Source organism: Typopeltis vanoorti, chromosome 23, assembly GCF_054136105.1.
Source record: "Typopeltis vanoorti isolate ZY-2024b chromosome 23, IOZ_Tvanoo_1.0, whole genome shotgun sequence".
NCBI lineage: Eukaryota > Metazoa > Arthropoda > Arachnida > Uropygi > Thelyphonidae > Typopeltis > Typopeltis vanoorti.
The window spans coordinates 16,026,383-16,044,423 of NC_143571.1; the positions used below are offsets into that span (position 1 = coordinate 16,026,383).

At 34.6% G+C, this 18,041-nt stretch overlaps 1 protein-coding gene across 1 annotated transcript in view; it reads left to right on the plus strand.

The window, feature by feature from the left end:
* The first annotated feature begins 220 nt into the window (after positions 1-220).
* LOC150093653 (glycerophosphocholine cholinephosphodiesterase ENPP6-like) overlaps positions 221-18,041 on the plus strand; it is a 63,484-nt gene continuing 45,663 nt past the window's right edge. Inside the window, exon 1 of the mRNA XM_090413101.1 lies at positions 221-511. Coding sequence (XP_090269227.1) covers positions 265-511 — 247 coding nt within the window. The 5' untranslated portion in view covers positions 221-264. The remainder of the gene's footprint in view (positions 512-18,041) is intronic.

Genomic DNA, 18,041 nt, shown 5'->3' on the forward strand with positions numbered 1-18,041 from the left:
CTGAGGGTCAGCATTTTACTTTCCTGGTTGCCGATATAACCTGCGGGCCGACAAGAAAGGTGAAAATAGCAGCCAATCTGAGTATTCGTCTGACTGCAAGCGCCACCACATGACTGAACTCCGCTCTAATTCCGAACCGAGGAGAAATTATTGCATGCGTCCGTGTACACACACACAAACACATAACACACACACACGCTCACATACATAGCACGTCAATACTCTTCTTCACTGTGGCTGCATACTGGGTGAAGGCCAGCCGCGATGTTCGGATCAGTGACACTTGCTGCTTTCCTCGTGCTCTTTCTTCGCACCACGGAAGTCTTCTCCATGCTCCTGTCGGATGAGAAGAAACTGATGTTAGTGCTTGTGGATGGCGTGCGCTGGGATTACCTCAATGACAGCACCTTCACTGGTTTCTCCAGGATAGCGGAGAACGGAGTTAGAGCGGAATATGTGACTCCAGTGTTTCCGTCTAACTCATATCCTAACTGGTACACTATCGTAACAGGTGAGTGAGATGAGAAATCTTCGTTTTATCAAAATATCGGATAGAGCGAAGATTTAGATCATTTTATGTAATGGAGTTCCACGTTCACTAACTGTTGTTTCTAATTAACGTATAACTTAATTAAATAATATTTGGATATAATTTGTTTTAATTAACGTGTATAATACCTTCATATAAAACGTGAAGTTAGAAACATAGTGAAATTGATATAAACTTTCAAAGGTATTTAATTAGTACAATCATTCTTATAAGTATAGTACAAAGCAACATTTGTTCGATGTATAATGTTGAAATAGATAAAATCCTTGAATTCAATTAAGTTCCGAATATGTGGTCTGTACATTTACTGATTGACAGCAGCTAAGTACAAAGAAATCCAGTAGAAATATGAACAATAATTATCTAGTTGAACTATATGCTATTCGCTAATCTGATTTATTATTGCCTTACAGGAAAAATGTTGAACGCAAATATTTTGCACGGAAAATTCGAAATCTACACCATATTAATACCATTAAATAGGCTAAGAATTGGATCATTTCAGAACTTTGCTCTAGACACCAAATGTGATATCCCCCCCCCCCAAAGCTAATTTGGTCACAGCTAGCTTTAGACCAAATTCCTCCCCTCGGCGATAGCTTTCATCCCCCCTCTTTCTCTCAAGATTATTTTATCTCCCCAACTTTTTTTCCTCATTGGACTTTGAGAATTTTATGAGGTCAGTAACTGACTAATAATCAGTTGGAGTTATTTTTAAATTGTGATCTCTATCAAGGAACTTTTGAGCTATTTTGGGTCGTCTGATCCCTAAGACTGACTTCAAACCTTGAGTAATCGGGTGGCAGTCTCACTATTTCGGATGTATCATTACGTAGAATATTTACTAACGCTATTTTCTCATTTTGGCAACCCAGTAATATATTCTCAATTAAGTATTACGGATTAGATATGAATGTATTATGCATATCCCCTATGATTTTTCTAGGCATTATGCATATCCCCTATTTAATCTCCGCAAGGTGAGGAACACGAGTTTGCAAGGTAAAAAAAAAACGTTTTCATCTATCTATCTATCTTTCTGAGGTCGAATTCCCTGAATTTACTTTAAAAAAAAGTTGTAGAAAATGTTTCAATCGCCTGAATTCGAATCCAATATTTTTCAGTCAAAGGGCACAAGTTATTCTCCGACTGCGGAGGCAGCATGAAGCCCCAGGTGGTTCTCTTAAAACTAGAATTCTGGTGTTCAGAATTATGGTTGCACATAACGCATAAATGTTTTAGGCAAAATAAAATAAAGTGCATATTTTAATCGTCATCACTCTCTTCAACACTAACATTTCGTAGATGTTCTTTATTTACGAGTGGCGGACGTCGAAATCATCACTTGAAATCTCTTGGACATCACTTGTATAATTCTAATTGTATACTTCGGCTGGTTTAGTTATCAAGAAGTCAGTAATAAGACCTTGCTTACTACTATGCTGCAAATTTTTTGTTAAATTTATAATATGGAGTTTAAAAAAAAATATCTGTCTAGTGAATTTTCCGGAGCGCTCCATTGAGGGATCATTATCCGTAAAATAACTTCCTAACTTTCTTGCCAAGTCTAGTCCTTCTGCTAATTTCTTTAAACTGAATTCTTTAACGGATTCATCACAATCAGAATCTTCAGCAGAACTTTCCTCGCCATTTGGTTCGTCATCTATTAATTGTATCAGTTCAATTAATTTCTCCATCAATTAATTCACTAATTTCGTGTTCAACCATATCGCAAAAGCCCTCTAAGTGGCCATTACTATAAAAATAAAATTTTCACATAAAAAAGCATTACATATTGCATGTAACTCACCAGAAAATAAAGTGCTCAGCTTGAGATTAACACACTTATGATTTTTAATGCACTTTCCTGGCAGAAAACGAAGATAATTTTCAACAATAAATAATTTATACCGTAAACAATTGACGTACATGCATGCTAAATGGTATTTCCCATAATATAAATTCGCTACTTATAACTATATGCGCGATACTGGCAGACGCAAATTTAACGAAGATAAAATTTGATTCTTAATTCGCAGGGTGAAAGATATATGAAAAGATAAAGGGTTTTACTATTTTTTTACCATTTGTAGACCGTGTTTTTTATGGAAACCGCATTGTATAAGTACCGTGTTGTACGAGGGTTACCTGTACAGTATTGAAATATTTAGCATAAATAATCTGTAAATAGCCGAATGACGTTATCGAAGCGTGTGGGGTGTGATGTTAGAGCCTTTCACGGTTTCTTTATCTGGCACGCACACACACACACACACACACACAGTTCATTCACTCTGGCAAAAATGAGTTTGAGGAAATATCCTATTTCCTAGATAAATACCCCCCTTTGAATGTTGAGTCAAAGTTGCTATTTAGAATACGTAATGACTAATGCTCGAAATTACAAATTATAAAGTCCTGTATGAGTCTGTGAATCTGTGAAGAGGATAAGACGATGACAAGTTTTCGATGTGTTATTAACACCGAAAATCTAATTATTTTGGCTACGTAATTCCATTTGTTGAGATCCATCTTATTACGTAATATTTTCAAGGCGGATGATCTAGAAAAGTTTATTGCCGCATTGCATTCATCGAACTAAATCAAGTCATTTGAATAAAGTCAACAACTGATTTCACTTTCTGCCGAATCGGCCGCTAGTAAAATAACACAGAAAAGCTTAAATCCATCTGAAGTAATTCTCATAAATTCCATGATTGCGAGAAACCTCGAAAATTGTTTTATCATTCTTTTTAAATAGTGGCGATAAATTTTATTTTTTGTGCGCAATATATTTTAAAGCTTCATTCTTTTTCTATTTTTTCTTTGCCCTTCAGCTATCGCTACTTTCTTTGACGGAAAGAATTCAATAGATGTTCCAATAAAATTTTTATTCGGCTATATAAATCTCCGATCAGTCAAACTGATGGAATAGACACGAAATGGAAGTTGTTTTTATCTTCAAAGCACAAAGCATGGTCATTTTGTTTTAAAAACTGTCTTTAAAAAAAAAAACGCAACTGGGATTCTTCAAACGTTTCATTTTACAGATTTAACAAAAACATTTTCCAAATTTAGGGTTGTTGAATCAGAACCCTAAATGCTCGAATTCGGAATTTTTTTTTTTCATGTGTTTAGTCATTTTTTTTAAAATTCTTCTAGCTGACTAAAGACTGTAAATAAAGAAGAAAAAAATAAAGTATATGGTACGTTTTCTTCCTTTCCAGAAACTTTGATATACACCTTAGCTGTTTTGTCAATAATACTTCAAAAGAAACGATTTAGCAAATGTTCGCCAAAGCAATGGACCAGATATGAATTCTTATTTTATGTCTGTGTGGTCTCGAGAAAACATTTACGCACTCATGCACCCATATACGTTATTATTATGAAGTTAACATAATCGTAAATCCCTTTTCGAAATAGTCAGCTGGTTATATAGGAATTATATAGGAATTTTATTAATCTTTCTTAACAGCTTACATAATAATAATCGTATGTAATTTTTAAACCCATTAAATCAAAAGTCAATCCTTGGTCAATAGTGTTCATCGTAGAAAAATAATTATCTGTTTTGAACATTTAGTATTCGATGAGCAATAAAAAAGTCAAATAACCTGTAATAATTTTCATCTACCAGAAGAGTTGCTATTTTTTCTATTAAATTTTATAATAAAGAATCTTTATTCGCTCGTTGCATATATTTATGCTTATCAAATATGCTTACTAAAAATAGATGGATTTCAAAATGTTGGGAACTGCCTTCGAGGGCTTTATTTTTGGTTTAATGTTTTATTTATATATTTATGAATGTCTTTGTTTTGGGAAGAAATTTGTACATGTCTTCTCGAATAATAAATAGCACGGTGTTAGCATGAAAGAGAGGAAAAACATTGACAGTCATGAACTTCAAACTGGTCACTGACTTGGAGAGCGAGCGTCTGCCATGTGGCCTAGAAACGCGAGGATGATCCGATTGCGTATTTTATTAGCAAACAGATTTTGTTAAACTCTTTTAGAACAAGTGGAATTAAAATCACGTATTTAAGTGAAATGTATTCATTTTGTCGAACTGTTGTTATATATGTAATTCTGAAGTTTTTCTTCTATTCTTAAATTCGCTCGGACTTTGTGAAGTTTTAAATTTTGAATTTTAAAAGAAAATTGAAAGAAATAATTATTGAGAAACAATGGAGAAAACCAAACATTAACCTAACGTCAAGGTTTTCTTCCGGAATGTTTAAAATCAACATTCCGGAAGAAATATTGGTTGATTTGTTAATTAGTTAAACTCTAACTGAACTATAAGTTAAACTATGCCGGTCTTAACAACTACCATCCAGGAATATAAAATTGTTTCATACTAAATAACTTCTGGAAAGACTAAAAAATTTTACCTTTTTAGACTAAAATTAATCTCGTTAATTTGGATGAAGCAGTAAAAAGATCACCACACTTAATATACCAGAAATTCAAAATATGCACAATATAGAAATGAAAAATGAAATATCTTGAAAAAATGGAAATGTGATATGTTAATCCTATTAATCTGTTTTGTTTTGTTTTTTCATTTTTTTATTATCAGATAATATTAACTTACAACTATTTATTACGCACATTATATAATAACAATTACATAGTCGCGATTATAAAAAATAAATGGATAAAGGAAGCATATTTTCTTTAGTTTTTGATTATTTCATGTTCATAGTTTATGTTCTTTGAATCAGTGTATGCCACGAGTTCTTGTTTGAAGAGACATACGTACCAATTAAATTAGTAGACTTTGTTTACTATTGTATAACCTACTTTAACTTAATATTTCATAATGTATGGATCTCAATAGATCTACTAATTAATGGTGTCACCCATACTCATATGTGAAACCTCAAAAAGGGCTTTATATAATAAATATAATGTTTTAATAGTCTCATTTTAATGAGTTTATAAATTCAATGCTTTTTTATTTAAATCAACTAGGTCATTGAAAACTTTATAAGTTGTTTATTTAATATTTGCTCTTTCTCTTCATTTATTCATTTTGTATGGTGATTCAACGGCCGTGAGCCCCTTTTACGGGGAGATACGGCACCACTTCAATCCCCCCCTATTTTTATCCGGGCTCGAGACCGGCATAGCTGACAATTCAGACCTATTGAAGTATTCCTGACTGTATCCATGTGTGTGTTCACGGGGCCGGTTTGCCAGCTTGCGGGATGAAAAATCCCAGATAAACTGCGGGGAAAAACCCTGCTGTCCACGCCCAAGACCGGCTAACTTGGCTATGGCTGAGGAAGATCCTTAAGCTCCTCACTTTGTACACGGGAATCGAACCTAGGCTACTCCTTTTCCAGGCATAGGTTGCGAAGCGCACAGCCACTAGGCTAACCGCGCGAGCGCTCTTTCGATGAATATTGATTACTGTGTAGTGTACAATGTACAAGGTTTCCCTTTCAGTCGTTTCCGACCGTAGGTGACTTTATAGGCATTGCCCACGAAGTATTCCTGGTGATATTTTTACAGGGTAGTTCACCACTGCTTTCCCCCAACCCCCCAATTTTATCCGGACTCGGGACCGGCATATGGCTGAGACCTATTCATGACTGTAATCCATGTGTGTTTACGGGATCTGTTTGCCTGTTCTGGGGGACGAAAAACTCGAGTTTCCAGGTGGAAAAAATCCTACTACGTATAAGACCGGCTAACTCACCTTTAACCGAAAGAGACCAGATAAAGGCTCCTCATTACTGACGGGAATCGAACCCAGGCCTCGACCAAAAGGCTTCGTCTATACTGACTGAGCTACGGAGGCTCTCAATGTACAAGTGAAAACTGAAATTATTTCAATGATACACTGATCTCCAGTCAAGTTCAGATTTCTCTTCTTGGGTTGACTTACGCATCTTACCTTTCCTGAACAAATACATCATACCCATAGCTTCCTCACTCTCCAAAAGACTTGGTGTCTTCTTCTATTCATGACATTACTTTACACATTTATAACTGCTATCCTATCACTATCTATATAAATCTCAAATTCACTCCAACTTAGACTACTATTCTCCCGTATGGACTGATGCACCAAAGACTTCTGTTAAGATACTTGGTGATATGCACAAGAGGAGGGACAGTTTTCGTAACTCTCTCTCTCTCTCTCTCTCTCTCTCTCTCTCTCTCTCTCTCTCTCTCTCTCTCTCTCTCTCTCTCTCTCTCTCACCTTTTCATAAGCGTTTTCTTTCGAGTTTATGCATCTTTTATAGGTATTTTTGACGATGTTCTATGGAGCTGGCTATCCTCATTCCCTGCTTTCTATAAGTCTATAAAAACATGAGCATCTGCTGGTCAATATCCATATACTGTCCAGCTTCAAACTTATTGCATCAACTTCTCATCCATCATTCTGACAGCTTCTGTTTCTTGGAACAGTTTCAACATATTATTTTCCCGAGAACTACGAAGGTTCTCTTTTATCCCTTAAGAATTTGTTTACACATTGCTCTCTTCTGTTATAGGTTTTGCTTCGACCTCTCTTGTATGGAATTGACTATTTTATAAGAAATGGAGAATTGTTGGTGGACTAACAATAAACAAAATATGGAACACGCGCCCTACTAGAAAACAAGGAAAACATCAAAACCGTACATCTATTGGTTTTAATTCTGAACATTTAAAAGAATGCATTTCTTTGTATGCAGTTGCATAATTATGAAATAAGTTTCTTGTTGACACTGAAAAAAACCATCTCGCTGCGGCTTTCATGTTTTCATTTATTTATTTAGATATAGGCATTCTGTGTTTTGTCTTCTCATTCTTTGTTGACAAGTTTTGAAATATAGTGAAATATGACTGTCGTTTGCTCAAGTTCTCTTCCGGGAATTTTCAGGTTTACAGCACTGCTATAAACTATTTGACATCCTCCCATCTGTCAGAAGCCAAACAAATCATAATAAAAGAATGCCGCGATCACAATCGACAGCAGACCATAACCAATACTAAAAGTATCATAAATTCAAATGAGATTTTTATGTGCATCACATGATATATGATGCATCCCTTGGTACTGAACTAGAAATAATCACTCTGACACCATTGATTAGTGTATCATTTTACAAGCAGTTGTTATGTAAAATGGATTTTAGGAAGTGAACTCAATGACACTGACCTATAAAGAAATTTATGAAGTTAGGGCTATATCATACTCGTAATATTGAGATCCACAGGTCATTCAGGTCGATGCCATATACATTTTATAAAATCTGTTAAAAGAAATTTAGTATTTGTAGTAATATTTTAAAACAAAGCTCTGTAATTCAATTATCAGATTTTTTTTCACCTACTAGGGAAAAACGTGTTTTTTTTTCTTTTTTTTTTTTCTAAACAATACTGCTGGTCCGCGAATATACTATTTGATAACGAGGCGGGATGACAAATGACTGGTGGAATGCCATTAATAATAATAATAATCGAGGTGTAACATTTCCGCGATATAGTTTCTTCTGGCGTAAACATAAATCGCCAACTTATTTCTTATTTTTCCCAAAGTGAGTTAGCTAATTGTAATTGAAGTTGTTTGCAGTTTTAATTACAAGTAGTCGCTATCCCGGTCTACTTGTATGCATACTCATGATCATCACTATCTAACGGCTAAAAAAATGTGACGCGCGTTCACAATACATGGTTTATTACAACTATTTTGGTATAATAGATGAAAAATTACCCAACTGCACATTACTGAATATTAATAGCTTCATTAATCGCCAAGATACTCTATGATCAGAAATAATTTGTTATAATAAGCAGTCTGTCGTAAGTTTCGTGTCATATACTTCACACCACGTATTACGATGGAATCTGGAACCGAGGTAGGCGCCTGGTTTGCTGGGTTTTTTTATTCTTTTTTTTTTTTTATTTGCAAACTTGTCATCAAATAAATCCGAAAAAAAAAAATGTATGTAAAAAAGATAACTGTTAAAAATGTCAGCTGCGATGTATAATCAGCAATTTAATAATATGAAGAGAGGTAAATATTGATTTTTTTTTATCTCCACTTCATGAAAGACTGGAGTAATGAAAATTATCCAGCGAATCTCAGGTGTCTAATTTATTTATAACGGATGTTATAATGAATATGCTGTCAACAAGTTACATACTTATTAATTATTATTATTATTATTATTATTATTTTCGTGACACCTCCAAGGTGTCCGAAGACTCACCGCGGGAGGAGACACCTATTGTACAACACTCCATCTCCATCTCTACACCTAACCTCATCTAATCATCTACATCAGCGCCATCTACTGCCCATCACCACCACAGCTAGTACTTTTTGACTGTAAATTGCGTGTGTTCTGAAGGGCCGATTTGTTTGTATGCGGGATGAAGAACCCGAGTTTCCTGGAGGAAAAACCCTGCTACCTCCGTATGAGATCGGCTAACTCACCTTCCATTGAAAAAGTCTATATGAAGATTACCCCCGTCATGACGAGACTCGAACTTAGGCCTATTCCAATTGAAGGGCACAACGTGCCCTTCAATTGGAATAGGCAGATAAAAAAATACTATTGTGGTGGCCACCACCACAATAGTAATGATTGGCGGTAGATGGCGTTGATGGTGGTATAGTGGTAGAATTAAGTGGTGGAGATGTGTGTAGCGGAGTACCTACCCGCGATGAGTCCTTGGAGGTGTCACGTACTACTAATAATATCTAACCATGTGTGTGTGTGTGTGTGTGTGTGTGTGTGTGTGTGTGTGTGTGTGTGTGTGTGTGTGTGTGTGTGTGTGTGTGTGTAATGAACATAAGCTTCAAAAATTAGTTTATAAATTAAATAAAATAAATCCAACAATACAATCTCAAGATTTCGCAAAAGAAAACAAAAATCACTGCATTTAAAGACAGATATCATATTAGATCAAAGACAATCAAAGATAAAATAAAGGAATAAATTATACAATTAATTATTAAGGGTGCATGATAATATATCTAAAAGACAAAAGATATAAATGAGAAAATTAATAAATTCAGAAAATCCGAAAACCAAAACATTTCACAAAAAAATTAAATTACTGGTCGATTAAAAGGTCTCTTAATAAGAAGAAGAAGAAGAAGAAGAATACGAGGAACCTAACTTAAATTTCATAAAAATAAGTCTCTCCCACTCCATTATACAGTTCAGAAATATAAATGCTAAAAAAAAAAAAGATGAAAATAAAATACAGACAGAAATAAGAATTGTTCTTAAACAATTAAGGAATGTACAAAATTAGATCGTATAAAAAGCTAAGATATTAGAATAGAGTGAAGTGTTTTTTTTTTTCATTTTTTTAATGAAGAGACTGAAGGATATCGAAAGAAACTGAAGAGCATTTTTAGAATAGAAAGATATCGACTGCCAAAAGAAGCAGGCAGATATATATATATATATAGAATCGAAGCTGGGGGGGGGGGGGGTAATAATTGAAAGGCGGAAAGAGCAATGAAGTTGGAATAAGCGAATATCTAATCCTTGATGAGAAAAAGAAGAATATATTTAAATGACTGAATTCAATGCTAATCAGGACGTATATCGAAGTGTTGTATTGAAAAAACGAGCTGTCTAATTATTTATCGATATCTCAAATCTTCAGATGTCATTCTTTTTATTAACGAGATATTTTAAATCTTTGCAAATAAACTAAGATGAAAAGCCAAACGGCTATTTTTTTTCTGGCGAAGTTAATTAAATTAAGGGGATGAAAATCCCTTATTATTTTACAGCCAGTATGCGAAACTCTAAGATCGAAAACCACGATCTAAGAGTTTTATGCCGAAGAACTATCGGCGAATAGAGGCGCAAGTGACCACCTGGCAGTACAACACCAAGGCAACTCGAAGCAAAGGTGGAGCAAGCTCCCTCACTATCCTTAAACGGTCTGGTTTTTACATTTTTTTTTTAACTTTAACTACCGGTCTGGGTAGTGACCTCTCCTCATAATGTAAAGCAGTATTACATCTCCTAGGAGCTGTGTGTTTTTACATTATGAGAAAATATCAAGAATATTGAGGGAGCTTGCTCCACCTTTGCTTCGAGTTGCCTTGGTGTTGTACTGCCAGGTGGTCACTTGCGCTTGGATTCGCCGATAGTTCTTCGGCATGAAACTCTTAGATCGTGGTTTTCGATCTTAGAGTTTCGCATACTGGTTGTAAAATAATAAGGGATTTTTATCCCCTTAATTTAATCTGCAAATAGTTTTCTGAAGCGATGAAAGGGGTGATGAAGCGATATTATTTCATAAAAATGTCATATTTTTTAAGGCATCTACTCACACTTTTTTATCCATCTTTTCCAGAATTGTACCGTTCCTTAAAACTAATTTCAATTACTGGCGACGTCTCTTCCGTGAGTTGTCTTAGACATGAAATCCATCATTCACTTCTATTCACTTTTCTCAGGAAAGGAAATTTTCTACTTGAGTGTAAAAAACATGTTTCGCCACACATTGAGTCAATATTTGGTGCATCAATGGCAACGAAATAGTTTGCCTTTATTTTTATTCTTTTTTTTTTAACAGCAATAGGCCCAGATTACTTCAGAGTTTCTTATACATACTACGATATGAGAATAACACAAATCCTCTGAAGTGTTTCGGTCATTAGAAGGTTCCACTAACTGTTAAAGTTAGTTGAACCTTCACTAACTTTAACTTGATGATGACGTCATTGTTCAGGAAAAGTGATTTGTAGAAATTGCATCATTGTAGAAAATGTGTTTTGGACGTTAAGTATTACGGAAGTTGAAACCCTCTGGCAAAAATTAAATTCGAAGCCGATGGAATACAGCACGTTCTCTTTAATAAACAGTGCAACGTAATGACCGCCATCAAGCAAAATGAGATGTTCAATCTTTGTGTAAAATCTGAAATATTTTCATTCTACTAAGATTGTGTCATAGATCTTCTTAGTTTTAAAGCATAGCAAGAAGGCAGTCAAGATTCTCCAACTGTGCTCATGCTCTCAAGTGATTAAGCTGCGATTTTTTTGGAAGGTTTAGTGATAAATATGTGATAAATAAGTAAGAAATGTGTTTGCACATAACAAGTCTTGAGACCAAAATAAAGTTCAAATATCGAGTAAATTCAAATAAGACAAAATATGGATAAGAAAACTATCTTACTAAACCCTAAAAACAATCCCCAAGGCTTGTCACAGCGTACTTTGAAAAGACTTGAAAATGTCATCTGCTGTGATGGCATTTATTTCTCGGGAAGAGGAAATAAGTGCCATCACATACTGGAGAAGAATGACAACGACTCTCTTCCTCAATAAGTATGCTATTTAGAAAACCAGGTTCCCTATCGTCTGTTTCGAATGAATGAAATCTTTGCAAGAATCCGGTTGTCTGATTTTTTTTTTTTTCCTAATCAGAAAAACAATCCGGAACCAACGACGCGCATTATTTTCTTCTTTACAAGTGTGGGTAATTATGGACCTTATCGATTCTTTTTTCGCATTTAATTCACTTGCTAGCATTCTCAGAGTTCAGCAACAGTCGCATGGTAGTAAATTGCGTACTTCGGCCACCAATTCTTCATTTCAGGGCTATTAGTCGTTTACTTCGAGGATCGCCTGCTACATCCTCTGTCATTATTAAGGTGTTTTAAACTATCGAAATCCTTGTTCTCGGGAGAGAGCCTCTCTGTAAGCTATTCATAAGATATCATCAGTTTCAGTAGGACTTTTTATGCATAACTTATTCTATTCTTCATTCTTTGGTTTCTGAAGATGATACTAGACTGCCAAGATGTATAAAGAGCGTCCGTACAAAGAAACAACTTCAGACTAAATGGTTTGGATTGACGGGACAGCCGAAGTCATACTTTTATGCTTCTTTAGCATTCTCTTCCGGTAAGACGTATTTTTTCCGCAATATTTATAATAATCTTGTCATGCTGTTATCTTACAGAGGTGGAAGGGTGTTTCCTCCTGGAAATTTACGTATTTCATCCTGGAGATAAACCTACACACGCAGTTAATTGACATAATATAGGTGATATCATAGCCAGTCGCTTCGAGTGTAATTCCATACTCAGCTCAATTATTGATCTACAACATTTAAATTTATTTCAATATTTATGGCCGTAGAGTGCTAGAAAGTGATACAAAAATCTATTAGAAATAATGTTAATGTTACGATACATTCAAATACACAATGTTTATTACTGTGCAAGATACTCACCAGCTCTTTTAATGACAATCTCATCAAATGGAGGAGGTTCATCCGGAAATGCGGGTTTTTCGTCCCCCCAAACAGGCAAACCGGCCCCGTGAACACATACGGATTACAGTCAGGAATACTTAAGACCATAGGCCTGATTCGTCAGCTATATGCCGGTCCTGAACCCGGATAAAAATGAGAGGCGCGGGGGGGGTAAAAATCAAGATGGAGCCGTACTTCCCTGTAAAAAGGGCCACACGGCCGTTGTATCATCATACGCTAAATAAACAAATCATCAGATGGAGATAAATGGTTGATAATCGCATCGACCACATCCAGCGTATACACACACACATTTGAACTTGATTAATTTCTTATTAAGCTTAATTACAACCTCCTGAGTTAATTTGATTTGCAGAAAGACATTATCGCAACGAAACACTAAATATCACTGTGAGATCTCGTAGAGATTCCGGGTGTAACATTAACTAAAAATACGGTGTGGAAAGAGAAAATGTAATGAATCGGGTATCGCAATTTCAGAAATAGGTCTTATAATACTAAACACGTTTCTCCCCAAACCGGTTTTAGGTGCTGATAACTGATTAGAATGATAATAAATCTATCGGATAGTATTTCTTTCTCCTTTTTTTTAATGTGAAGATTATTTACACATATCTTACAAATCTAGTGGATGCAGTATAGATTGTTTACGCTTGAACAGTCTTCTTTTATTTTATTTTTATTTATTTTTACTTTTTTTTATTTAAAAGAGAGAACAAATTGTGTTTAATGATGGAGAAAAAATGATGCGTAGTGATCAACTGATGTTTCACCTTCAGAAGTCACAAATAGTTCTATTTGTACCTCATCACCGAATCACACAGCGAATTTAAGTGAAGATCAGAAGAAGGTAATAGAAAGACATCAGCCCGTAATAAAAACAAAAATTTTACTGCCAACCATCATAAATCACACGCAGAATAATGTAATCTCCCTCATGCAGTAGAACATATCAGTCCACGGGTGAATACATTTTTCCTCCTACTTCTAATGAAGCATGCATTGCGAAAGAAAGCCACCAGTTTGATTGTTAAAGAAGTCGAAAGAGTTTTCACTTTTACCAGTCATTGAACTTAGTGACCTAATAAATTTATTTTATTTCACTTTTATCATACACAAGTCAACGAACCGTGCACCTCATTACTACTTCACAATAAATGCAGTCACTGAACCTTGAAGTTCTTGTAGATATCGTACTCTTAAGGATGGGATAGGCTTAAATGGTACACTGAATGATACACGGAATCGAAGCGTAATAAGCGAATTTTCCTTTTCCTGAAATAGCAGTCGACCTACCATATGATTCAGTTTTGTTGGGGAAAAACCGACTTTTTTTTATTTGAAAATTGCTTGTTTATATAAACACGAAAAATACACTTTTAAAGTTCTCGTTTTTAGCCTATTTTTGACCGTGGTTGAAAATAGAAGAGTGACAAATGAGGATAATTGTTTCAGTACGTATTTTAAAAGCTACATTGATGACATTATTTCAAATCAACAGCCTTAAATTTAGGTTTCAAGCTTGGTATGTGAAACTAATCGGGTAAAATCCGAATGCTATATTCAGTTTTAGAAACTTCGGCTTCGTAAGTGTTAAACAGTAATTTCAAGTATGCATAATTTTATGCATTTTATCTATAAATTAATATTTTATACACAAGCTGTGCCTTATGTATTCAAATATCTATATAAGAATGACACGAAGTTTTAAGAAAATGCTAAAATGAGCTAAAGAGGACTTCTCTTATTTCAATATTAACTTGGCGTATTTGATACGTCATGGATGAATTAAAATAACGATTATGAATAGAAAATATACCTGTTGATGTTTTAGGACTATCAAGAAAAAATTAATAAATCGTCAACTATATGCGTATTATATGTTTCTCTCCCGAGAGAACTAGATTGTAATTTTTTAATTAAAATAGAGTTGATTGTATCTGCCTGCTATAAACTACTAAATTCCATAAACTGTGTCCCATACAATTACTGGAAATAGTTATATAATATTAATTATGTGTTAATAATGCATGTTATTTCTGCATGGTGAATATAAATAGTCTGCAGTTTATCTGTATTATAAAATAGAGAGCCTTATTTTAACATTTTAAGAAAGAGGTAGAATTTCCTATAAGAAGGGAATTTTAAATTTAGAATTTCTTTTTTATAGGAAATTTTATGTCAGTAAAATCAACATATTTAAATTTAAACAGTAAAAGAAAAATAAAACTACATAACTTTAAATTAAATCCGACAGAATCTTAAAGTAATCTCAAACTAACCTGATTTAGATAAACTAAGTGTAAAATAACTGAAACAATATAAACAATAATGCAAGAATTAAACGCTAATGAGAACTGTTTAATAACAGAAGAATACAACATTTGAGCAACAAGAAAATTTTAATTCATCATGGAAGTAAAACATTACAGTTTTGTTACAATCTGTGAACAACAAAATTCCGTTGCTTATTATTTTTTTCGCTTTTTTTTTCGACTAATAATGCTACTAATTTTGGTTAATAGTACAAAATAATTCCCGTAAAATAATATTTATTGTTTGTTTTGTGCACTTACCACAAAATACTAAAATTTTGTGTTCACTGTTCATGTGTTTTTGCCTAAATGTGTTGAACCGTTTCAATTTTGATTGAAAGTGAGACACTTTTAATACAATATGTTAAACAAAAAATATTAAACTTTAGAATTATAAGCCATATTATAAATACCGAACTCAGTTAAGTATTGCTAAAGTTTTACCGTGATTATTGTTACGTAAAGACTTTCCAGGAATATTATCACTACCTTGATATATATTATTATTATTATTATTATTATTATTATTATTATTATTATTATTATTATTATTCCTGACACCTCCAAGGAGTCCGAAGACTCATCGCGGGAGGACACCTACAACTGTCTCAACCACTACACCGAACCTCTACTACGAATCATCTCCATCAACGCCATCTACCGCCCACCTCCACCACCACCACAACTAGTGCACTATGTCTGTAAATTGCGTGTTTTATGAAGGGCCGATTTGTCTGTATGCGGGATGAAAAACCCGAGTTTTCGGGAGAAAAAACCCTGCTACCTCCGTATGAGATCGGCTAACTCACCTTCGATTGAAAATCGTCCAGATAAAGATTCCTCCCGTCGCGACGAGAATCGAATTTAGGCCTATTCCAATCGAAGGGCGCAATGTACCGTCGTTCTTCCAATTGCACTACGGAGGCGCTTATTATGTCTGTGAAAGTTCCATTTTTCCCCCTCAAAACATCAAAACTGGCTGTTTTGATGAGGCCTCAAACAACAGCATACCTGTTAACCAATTCTACTTTTTAGGCAGTGGAAATCGAAGAAAGTTTGTACCATTTTGATTCGAGACAGACACTTAGCCTCAACTGAAAAATTACTTTAGCCCTAATATTCATTATGAGTTTTTTAACTGGGCACTTACTAAAGCTAATAGTAGATAAATACCGAAGATGCACGTGTATTTTTTTGAACATTTCTATATTTAATCTAGGAAGAATTCTGAAATATCTGAAATATTATTTCATGCATTGAACCTCTTTGCATGAACACTGCGTTAAGCCTGATATACTGTTGCAACGTGCTCAAAAAGTCAATAGGACACCGTTTACAATCTAAACGCATGACACGTATGAAAGGTAACTATGTGGAATAATCAGAGAGTTTATTAGGTGCGATGTGGGAAAGACAAATTGTGTCACAAGATTATTAGTTCAGAGAAAACTGACTACGAGTGATTCTTAACTATAGATAGAAAAGGTTAACAGAAGTCGTTGCACTGTGGAGAGATAAAACAGGCGATAACAGTTACCCGATGGTCACGTATGATAAAGGCGACCTCAACCTTCACGTCACGTATGATGGAGAACTCAATCTCCGAAATAGAGCATCGCTCCGGAAAAGACGGATTATGTTTTACTCGGGTGAAAAATTGTCTTCTTTCTGTGCAAAGACGTGGGAAGAGAAGACTTACATCTATAGCTTAATAGACAGTATTTTTAATATTCATTTAAGAGAAACTGTAAAATTTCTGAGAGAGAGAGAGAGAGAGAGAGAGAGAGAGATTAATATAATTTTATATTAAATCTAGAAAGGTAGATCCAGTCTAGATTAAAAAAAAAACACTTTTTTACAGTAATCCACTGCATTTATTACTAGTTCCAGTCGCTCACTCAGTATTTAATCTTTGGGGGGAGGGGGAGTTGAGTAGACGATGTGAGAATACACACTACGCATTGCATACGACCTATGACTGAGCATCTGCAATGATCGCTAATTCACAAGTGGTATAGAAATAGAAGACACGACACAACATAAATAAAAAAAAGAATTTTAATTAGGAAAAGATTTTGGAAAATTTTCTTGTGTTGTTTTTCTTTTTCTTTGTGGGAAGCCAGGACCCCCTCCCCCCCCCCCTCTGGGTGCGCTACTGACTCGTTGGAAAGAAAGAAATCTTTCAGATTTATTTAATTACATAGAGTAACATAAACTTCCGTGTTTTGATAGGCTATCTTTTGTTACATGAAAATTGTTTTTACTTTTTAGTTTCCCTCGTAGTATTATTAACAAGACTAAGTGAAAAGTGTGGTGTGCTAAAATGCAGGTAAATCCACCAGGCATAACGCGATCTGTGTACATTTTACTGTTACATAAGGTTTACTTTTCGTAAGTGGGACGCACAAAAAATTGTCCAAAATCGTGCATGTGAGAAGGATTAGATAATACTCTTAAACCCATAACGTTCATGCTGCGGTAGCATTCGAACCCACCACCTGCATGCAAAGAAGAGACTATTAGGTTGACGATACATGAACTGGTAGAATAATTCTTTGTGTTTTAAATATTCTACTGGCAATATCATGTCGCCTTTCTTCAGTCAGTTTATTATACTTATGTTTTCCTTTAATTCCAAACAAAGAAGAAGAAACGATGAAGAGATGAAGATGTCACTTAAAGTATTAATAACCAATATTCTCAACTAAAAAGTCAGTATACTACTAATATTCTAAGTTAGAGCATTGAAAGTAAAAACTGATGAATTGTAGCTACCCAATTACGTTGCAAATGGGAAAATTAATTTCCTAAATAAATTCTCATTTTATTGTTGGCAGCATATATTAAGGTGATATAGGATATCTCTTTCATTACATTCAGTAAGAAATTCAGCTGACCAACATCCCTTGGTCTTAC